Below are 9,335 nucleotides of genomic sequence, written 5' to 3'. Positions count from 1 at the left end.
AAAAATTTAGCTAAGACTGTTACAGATAGCGATTTAAGATATATTTACAATAAATATTTAACTCCTGATACGCTTAATGAGCTGAACATGTATGTAAAACATTTTAGTCTTTTAAGTTTTTAAATAAGCATAAAATTTTTAGTTTGCATTAAATTATTTTAACCTTATTAATCTGTTCACAGGTTTGATATAAGATTAATGCAAGAGGGACGAATGAAAGGTCAAGCATTCATAACTCTTCAAACTGTGGAAATTGCTCAAAAAGCCTTAAAAGAAACAAATGGTTATATTTTGAAAGATAAACCACTTGTTGTACAATTTGCCAGATCTGCCTTGAAATAAAAATTTTTAACTTATTTGTATTTTTTTTTTCAAATATATTGCAACATGTTTTATTTTAAACTAATGCTGACAATTCTCACGTCGTCATAAGGCTTATTGGTTTTGGGATTGCATTTCACATTTCCAATGTTTTGAACAACTTCCATTCCCTTAAATACTCTTCCAAAAACAGTATGCTTATTATCGAGCCAAGGTGTCGGAATGACTGTGATAAAAAACTGACTTCCATTTGTATTTGGTCCTGCATTTGCCATACTCAATGTATAAGGACGGTCGTGTTTAATTTTTGGATGAAATTCATCTTCGAATTCTCCACCCCAGATACTTTCGCCACCGGTACCAGTACCTGAAAATTTAATTTTTTTTATTTTATTTTATAAATATGGGTAATTTAATTTCTTTTTAAAAATAATTTAATTTAATATTTATTTTGTTTCGAATTACCTGTTGGATCACCCGTTTGTATCATAAAACCTTTAATTACTCTATGAAAAATATGGCCGTTAAAATACCCTTCTTTACTGTGCACACAAAAATTTTCACATGTTTTAGGAGCTTCTTTAACAAATAATTTTATGTGAATATCACCCATTTCAGTATGAATGATTGCATTCTCATAAACTCTTTGAAATCCAGATGACTCCGTAGCCGATATGACATCTTCTTTAGATGGTTTTTCATTAAAAACGTCTCTGTCCGTATCTCCATTTTTATTGTTATCATCTGGATGCCTCTTGGTGAACATATAAAACCTGTAAGCATATATTTAATAGTAAGTTTAAGGCTTAATAAAAAAATTTTTTTTGTCTCACTTAATTATTGTTTGAATTAAGATTCAATTTTGTTTTTTTTTTTACAATTATTTACCTATTTTTTTTAAAAGCTGTACAAAATAAAGTTGGGTCAGCTTTAATAGCTTCTAAAGTAGGGTTTTCCGATGCTTCCAATTCAACAGTTACAGCTGCCTTATTTCTTCTACCATATCCTTGAAATAAAGCAATTTTTAAAGGTCTAAGGTTCTCAGGTTTACCCAAGATTCTGACACAAGTTTTGGTGATAATATTTATTATTTTAACTCCTAATAGGGTTCCATATAAAATAAAGTTACCACTTTCATCAAATAAAATATTTGTTAAATGAATGGCTTCAGATTTATCTAAATCCCTTTCACCAGCCATTCTTCTACCAAATTCCATATTAGGTAATTGTTGTCTCGTTTGTTGTAATTCAGTAAATCTAGATAATGTTTCATCAATAATTAATATTAATTTTCCAGTTAAAAACCTAAAAACTCTTATTTTCCTATCTAATGCAATGGTGGCAAATTTTTTTCCATCTTTTGAAAAACATATATCTACAGGATAAGTTTTATTTTTTGCAAACTCAAACAGATCTGTGTCCAACTTTGATTCAAATTTTAAAAATTTTGGCATTTGATAATCACATTTAGCCGTTCCCCAGTATTCAATAATGCCACTTTTGTCCACTGAAACTACAGTTTCATATTTAACATTATATTTCATAACAACTATGGGATTAGCATGGATATTATCAATAATTAAAAGTGGAATATTTGTTCCTTTTCCATCATAAATGCAAATATTAGTTGATGCCATGTCTGAAATTGCTATTGTAAATATTGGTTCACGTGGACTATGAATCCATTCAGCTCTGTATGGTACGAAATTTAATTCCATCATATTAATCATATCAAAATTCATGACGTCAAAAACCTTGGCTGACTTATCCATTGAAATAGTACATAAAAATAATCCATTGGAATTAACAACCATATCATTTATAGCACCTGGAAATGAAACAACAATATATTACTCTTAAAATAAAACTTTATACATTGCTTACATTTCATTTATTCCTTCCTTTCTAGTGAGTAATTTATTATTTTTTCAAATATTTTAATTCAAAATCACACTTATTATTCAACTTACTTAAATGACTTCGAAAATGCTTAACAAATTCTATATCAGTATCCATTTTTTTCCAAAATTTAACATGACCATCACAACTGGCTGTTATGATAAAGTCTGTTTTAGTACACAAAATATGAGTTATAACGTCCCTGTGCATGTAACTTTTTTCATAAGTTTCACACCACGGTAAATTATTTAAATATAAATGCTCATGTTCTAAAACTTTTCGTTTTTTTGTAGGCATGGACGAAGCTGCTTCAGAAGGCAATGGACCTACCCATTCTTCATCATCCACTTTATCAACATGCTCCTCAACTTTCCTTTTATTGGCGTTTTCAGATGCTCCTTGATCCGTTTTTTCATTTTTCTCAGTAAGATCTTGACCATCATTAACTAAAGGCAGGGGTCCAAAGTTATCTTCTGAATCGGGATTTGAGTTTTGATCATTATCTAATACAGTATTTTCTGACATCATTTAACTGCTTTTTTTCATTAACATGGAAATATTTTAATTATACTAAAATGGCCATAGAACCAATGACATCTAACCAAAGTAGACACACTGTATTGTACTAGAATTATATTTTTTTAAATATAAAAATATAAAAATTTATATAATGAGGTACTATTTAAAAAAAAACAGTAACGAGATAAAATTACTAAACTCTTATTTACTATGGCGTATTCAGCCATATTGCACTTAATGCCACGACTTTTTACCGCCAAAGTTTTAATAATACCGTTACTAGCTAACAGAACGGTTCTACAAAGTAATAAGACTAGTTAAAAGAATGTCGCTCACATGCTTGCAATCCAAAAACTTGACAAAACCTGAGGTATTTAATTAATAAATTTGCTGAATAATAAATAAATAATGCAAAATTTAAACTTGATGAATTTTTTAGACTTGGCCTACAATTTTTTCAACTTTTCATACCGAAGCAAAATCATGTCTTTTTATGAAGCAGTTAACAACTAATTGTATTTCAACTATTTTATATCTAAGAAAAGTATTTCCAGATAATTATTTTGAATTAGTGAATTGCGATGAAGTGACATTTTATCTTTTAAAATTTGAAAATCAAAACAAAAATATAGACTACGTAGAAAAATGGTTGTTGGGAGCGTTTGATGCGATTGAAAAAAAATACGTTAGTAAATTTATTAAAATCATTCTTAGCTTTTTTCAAAAAATTTTTTTGCAAAATTAATTAATAAAATTAAATTAAAGGAGAAAATATATAAACAATCTGTGTGAAATATTTATAAGTGGATTAATGTATGTAATCACTGAACTTATAAAATTTTTAAAAAAGTTATTCCTAAAGGCAATTGCGCTTTTTAATTAATTATTTTCAGTATTTTTTTTTTTTTTTTTCATTTTTTGTAGCTTAAGAAATTTATGTTAGACATTAAAGATTGGAAATCAAAAATGATTTTGGAAATGTATACAATGACATTTAGTTATAAAAAAGAAACGGAATCATTAAATTTTTTTTTATCAAGTGATTCAGCAACCTACCATTCTAGGTAAAAAAACAAAAAAATTTAAACTCGATTAGAATGAAAATTGACTTTTAAAATAATTTTAAAATCTAATTGAAATTGGGTAATTTATTTTAATTTAGATATATATATTTATTTTTAGCGAATTTTCCACATCAAATACAAAATTAAAAACAATACAGCTTTTTAAAATGTGTAATGAAGCTATAAGTAATTTTAACAACCTACCAGCACAATATACTCTTTCAGTACGTTTGTCTTATTATGAAAACACTCCTACAAATACCAAACTCGAGGATATAAAAACGGGGAAATCAATTGATCATTTAATCCCAAAGGATAAAACAAGCACTCATATTGGTATCACAGGAACAAACCATCATCTTTTTAAAATTATTTATAATTCTTATTTGAATGACAAACTTTTGGAGGTTGTTGTTTTTTTCATTATTATTATTATTTAAAAAATTATGTCATAGTGGAAAACATTTAAATCGATTGTTTAGTTTCCCTTTTTTTTTATAATACTTCTTATTGAGCCTATTAATAACTTGTTCGTTTAAAAAAAAATGCACAATTAAAGTTTAATAAGTTTCATATTTTAAAAAAATTTGTAAATTTTTAACCAATGTATATTTTTAGAAAATTCGTTTTGGTAAAACTAAAACTCAAGCAGCTAAGAAAAAACTAAACTTAACCAATAATGAGCCAATCGAATCGAAAAAATATAAAAATTTAGAAATATTAAAAAAAAAGAAAAAACTTCCAGAAGAAATGAAAAAATCTAAACTTCCCAATTATTATTACAAGAAATATCAAGGTAAATTATAATTATAATTAAGTATATGAAAATGGCTTATAAAAATATATAATAATGATTTTTAAAATCGATTGACAGTTTCAATTTGTTTTAAACTATAAATTATTAATGATAATGTAATGCATTTAAACAGTGGTTAAGAAGATTGATTTTATCTATAAAATTATTATGTTTAATTATAAAAAAAAAAAAAACTATTTAATTTAACTTGGAACAAAATTATAGGTAAAATAAATGACAACATAAGATGTCCATGCCAGTCAACAGAAAAATCAAACTTTATGATTGTTTGTTGTGAATGCAAATATTTTGCTCATGCAGTAAGCTGATAAATTTTAAATTTTTTGCACTTTATCTCAAATTCCTATCATGAGTTATCAACAAAAAATGAAAAATTCAATTTTAATTATAAAATAGCTTGAAATAACAAATTTCATTTTTTTTTTTTTTTTTTTTTTTTTTCATTAGGAATGTTACGGCATATTACATCTTAATTCAAATGAAAAAATTAAATTTTATTGTAATTTATGTCATGATGTGAAAAAAAAATTAAAATGTTTCGACAAAGTATTAATTAATATGAAAAATTCAGGAGATCAACAGGTAATGAAACTTTATGGCACTTTAAAAAGCATTTAAATAAGTAGAACTCAACTATAATAATTTTATCTGAATAAAAATTTTTTTTTCTTAATTAGAAACTTGCCATACTAAGAAGAATGCTTAAATTTTGTACGAGAAGTGACATAACAAAAATAACATTTAAAAAAATGGAAAAAATAATTTCGTCAAAAGTTGAAAAAAAAATAATTGAAATTGTTTTTAAAAAAATGACCCAACTCGGAGTGATTATCCCTCAAAAAAAGTAAAAAATTTATTTATTTATTATTACAATTTTAATTATTCAAGATTCCTTTCCGCATGTTTATTATAATATATATTTATTTAAGATGAACGATAAAATTATGTTTATAAATTTAAAAAAAAAAAAAAACAATTCTTGTTTAATTTGCAGGAAAAAAAATTTTATAATAGATAAAAATGTACTTGGAAAAGACCTTCATCATTATTTTTACAAAACTTCACTAAATTTCTTTTCTTTGGAAGAGGTAAAATTTTAGTCGACAGATTAAAAAGAATATTTGCGACCACAAACTTGCAATGAATTAAACATTAAATATTATTTTGCAGGGAACTCCTAAAACTGGCATGTCAACTTTTCACAAAAATAATGACAATGTCAACAATATTAATAAAAATATGGAGAAAAGTGTTGTAAACGAAATTTCAATCTTAAATCAAAGTAATGATTTTGTTTCACCCCAAAGCTCTGATTTATTTACTAATTAAAATGTAACCCTAATCTTTGTTGATTTTACCCTATTAGAATAATTATTATTAATTTAATATTGATGATGGTAAATTACTGTAGCTTATTTTAAAATGTTCTAGAAATTTGAGCAATTATGAAACTCCATTTTTAAATTTGTATTTAAGTAATATCATACTTAAGTTTTTTTTTTTTTTTTTTAAATAAAATATAAAAATTATTTGACTATCAAACCTTTTTTAATTTTTTAGGAGTAGATTCCGTAATATCATTATCCTTTTTCTTTTTCACAGTATCATCATTATCTTCCTTATTTACATGATTATTTTTGTCATCCTCATCTCCACTTTCAAAATTTTCCGGTTCATTATTTAACGTTTTACCAGCATGTTCCTGAAGCCAACTATCTTCAGACCACACAGGTTTCGTTGATCCTTCTTTTATTTTTTGAGGCTTTGCCAAATTAACTCTAATGGTTCGACCGAATAATTCGGAATCATTCTAAAAAAATTTACTAAATTTAGTATTTGTTTTTATTTCACAAGTTAAGTAAAATCTTTTTTTTTTTAAAAGAAATTAGTTTTATACCATGTTATCAATAGCAGCAGCTGCATCTTCCGCACTTTCAAATTCGATGAATGCAAAGCCTCTGTGTTTTTCGGTTTCATAATCTAAAGGTATTTGAATATCTATTATATCTCCGAATGGAATAAAAGCTGCATTTAAAACATTTTCATCTACTTCCTCGGCTAAACCTCCTATAAAATTTTAAGTTTTAAGTTTTAGTTAGTTTAATTTAAGTAAATTTTATTTAAGTTTTAAACTTTGTTTAATAATATTGTACTGAATGCAAATGTAACAAATGATAAAACTATACCTGCATAAATAGTTCGTTTTTGATTAGTAGTCATAACATCGAAAAACGTTTACATGAGAAATATTTTTTTATAGTTACACTTCACGAATCACAGCCTTGTAAATTAGAAATAATTTGCCGCCAAAACTTTTCTTTTAGAAACATCAGTTTTTTTTACCATATGCCGCTATATCAAATCTTTGCCATATATTTTTATTTTATTTTAAAAAACAAGAGTATATTTTGAATATAAAATAAATTTTATATATTGCGTAAAAAAAAAATTCATTATGTTAGCATAAATTTTATTAGTAAAAATTTTGTACATTATAAATTACTTCCCATTCGAATTTAAATAAAAAAATTAAATATTCACAAATTTGGTCTAGATAATTTTTTTTTTTGTAAAGTAAAATTAATTATTTACTATTAAACATCTTTTGTCACGTAATAACATAAAAATGTTAAATGATTCAATTTTTTTTTTGTTTCATTAAAGGCCCAATCTAGCGGGGGTTTTTCTAACGGATCCAGGTTCTTTGATTCCAGGTGTCAATATATCCGTTTTTCGTTGCGATGCTAATTCTCTTTTTTCAGCTTCCTCTTTTCTAGCCTTAATTTCTTCTTGTGCAATTTTCATTTGACTTTCCATTTCTTGTAAATGTTCTAAAGCCCGTTTTCTTTTAGCTCTGCCTGATTTTCCAGTCTCTTTTAGTGAAAAAAACATAGGACCTAATTCTGCCAACCAATGACCGTCCACAGCAGTAACACATTGCATGTATTCCTAAAAATGAAACGAGTATTATATATAAAATAAAAACGATAAATTTATATTTCTTTCAAAAACGATAAATACCTTTGCTGTCATGATAAGCTCATGATAAACAACGTAATCAGGAGTGTATCCCATTCCAAACAATGCAGAAGTAGGATGTAAATGACAAGGCATTCCTGTTCTGCAATTAACATATTCTCCTATACCTTTTAGTCTAGCAGCTTGATGAAAATAAGCTGAGCAAATGCATTTTCGAACAATATCCCAATCTGTTCCACATGATACCACTTCAATTTTTTGTTGTTCCATTATATCTTTGAGTTGTTGTCTTACTTCTCGAACTTTTCTCATGGCTTTTATATGAATAAAATGTTCATTGCACCAATTAGATGAGTAATGATTTTGTTTCCATTGATTGTAAACGTTTAAATAAGTCAAATGATCTGATTCAGGTACTTGAAATTTTTCTCTCACAGAATCGGCCTCATCTTCTCTTCCTTTGGGCCGATAGAATATACTCGGTACGGACAACATGGAAACTATTATAAGAATTTCCGCAGTGCATTCCATTTTATTGGCTACTATAAGCATTTGACATTGTGGTGGATCTAAAGGAAACTCAGCCATTTGACGTCCAAGGGAAGTTAACGTACCTGTGCAAATATTATTTCATCCAATGTTAATTTTTTACATTACTGAAGTATATTTCTTCTTAAAAAAATTTTCTTTAAAGTAATTTAGATTTAAATAACGAATTATCATTCGGTAAATACCTGTATGATCAAGGGCGCCTAAAATCCATAGTTGATAAAGGGAGTTTAAAATATTATCTTGTGGTGGTGGATCCATGAAATGAAACTGCAATAAATCCTGAACACCTAAAGATTTAAGTAGTAAAACAGTATTTGCTAAGTTGGTTCTTTGAATTTCAGGCACCGTTGTGATTAATAATTCTTCTTTGTATTGTCTTTCTGTATACAATCTGTAGCAGTGACCAGGACCAGTTCGCCCAGCTCTACCCGATCTTTGATTTGAATTAGCCTGACTGATTGGATAAATTTGCAAAGCATCCATACCTATTCTAGGATTATAAACTTTCAATTTACAATATCCGGAATCCACAACAAACATTATTCCATCAACGGTCAGTGATGTTTCTGCTATATTTGTGGCTACAATACACTTCCTTAAACCTTCAGTAGACTTTTGAAATATCTTTGCTTGTAAATCGGAAGGCAATTGGGAATAAATTGGAAGAACCGATAATTGGGGAGCATTATCGATTTCCCCAAGTCTTTCAGAAAGTACTTCACAGGTCACTTCAATATCTTCTTGCCCAGGCATAAAAATTAAAATATCCCCAGGGGTAGGCTGCAAATGAATCTGAAGAGTTTGCTTTACGGCAGCATCCACATAGTCTTCTACAGGATTTTTACTAAAAAAAAGTTCTACTGGAAAAGTCCGTCCTGGAATAGTAAAACTCGGAACGTTTCCAAAAAAAGTTGAAAATTTTCCAGCATCCATAGTGGCAGAGGTTACAATTAGTTTTAAATCATGCCGCCTGGCAATAATTTCCCGCAATAAACCAAATAATACATCTGTACTCAATGATCTTTCGTGAGCTTCATCCATAATGATGGCACTGTAGTTGTCTAAGTCAGATTCACGTAAGGATTCCCTCAGGAGAATACCATCTGTCATGTATTTAATTACTGTATTCTGTAATTAAATTTTTATTTTGAAAATCTTTTAAACGTAATATCAAATGAATATTT

The 9,335-nt window shown here is 27.2% G+C and overlaps 5 protein-coding genes across 5 annotated transcripts in view; 2 read left to right on the top strand and 3 right to left on the bottom strand.

Moving 5' to 3' along the window:
- Nucleotides 1-123, top strand: part of Phum_PHUM293630 (uncharacterized protein) — a gene marked incomplete at both ends in the record, with an annotated part of 1,721 nt that extends 1,598 nt beyond the window's left edge. Inside the window, one exon of the mRNA XM_002427036.1 lies at nt 11-123. Within this exon, the coding sequence (XP_002427081.1) occupies nt 11-123 (113 nt within the window). The remainder of the gene's footprint in view (nt 1-10) is intronic.
- A 269-nt stretch (nt 124-392) lies between these two features.
- On the bottom strand, nt 393-2,745 carry Phum_PHUM293620 (peptidylprolyl isomerase domain and WD repeat-containing protein, putative; the record flags this gene model as incomplete). Its single annotated transcript, XM_002427035.1, has 4 exons — nt 393-688; nt 787-1,094; nt 1,210-2,149; nt 2,292-2,745. 4 exons carry the CDS (start codon nt 2,743-2,745, stop codon nt 393-395), a joined length of 1,998 nt encoding a protein of 665 aa, XP_002427080.1.
- A 319-nt stretch (nt 2,746-3,064) lies between these two features.
- On the top strand, nt 3,065-4,326 carry Phum_PHUM293610 (uncharacterized protein; the record flags this gene model as incomplete). Its single annotated transcript, XM_002427034.1, has 4 exons — nt 3,065-3,109; nt 3,179-3,424; nt 3,962-4,139; nt 4,319-4,326. 4 exons carry the CDS (start codon nt 3,065-3,067, stop codon nt 4,324-4,326), a joined length of 477 nt encoding a protein of 158 aa, XP_002427079.1.
- Nucleotides 4,327-6,157: 1,831 nt separating this feature from the next.
- Nucleotides 6,158-6,840, bottom strand: Phum_PHUM293600 (peptidyl-prolyl cis-trans isomerase E, putative; the record flags this gene model as incomplete). Its single annotated transcript, XM_002427033.1, has 3 exons — nt 6,158-6,430; nt 6,518-6,687; nt 6,807-6,840. The coding sequence occupies 3 exons, from the start codon at nt 6,838-6,840 to the stop codon at nt 6,158-6,160; spliced, it is 477 nt and encodes a 158-aa protein (XP_002427078.1).
- Nucleotides 6,841-7,278: 438 nt separating this feature from the next.
- Nucleotides 7,279-9,335, bottom strand: part of Phum_PHUM293490 (pre-mRNA-splicing factor ATP-dependent RNA helicase prp16, putative) — a gene marked incomplete at both ends in the record, with an annotated part of 4,253 nt that continues 2,196 nt past the window's right edge. Inside the window, 3 exons of the mRNA XM_002427032.1 lie at nt 7,279-7,569; nt 7,642-8,213; nt 8,334-9,279. Coding sequence (XP_002427077.1) covers nt 7,279-7,569; nt 7,642-8,213; nt 8,334-9,279 — 1,809 coding nt within the window. The remainder of the gene's footprint in view (nt 7,570-7,641; nt 8,214-8,333; nt 9,280-9,335) is intronic.

Source organism: Pediculus humanus, genomic scaffold (assembly GCF_000006295.1).
Source record: "Pediculus humanus corporis 1103172107677 genomic scaffold, whole genome shotgun sequence".
NCBI lineage: Eukaryota > Metazoa > Arthropoda > Insecta > Psocodea > Pediculidae > Pediculus > Pediculus humanus.
Note: the sequence above shows the minus strand (reverse complement) of the source record. Positions and strands in the feature narration are given on the sequence as shown.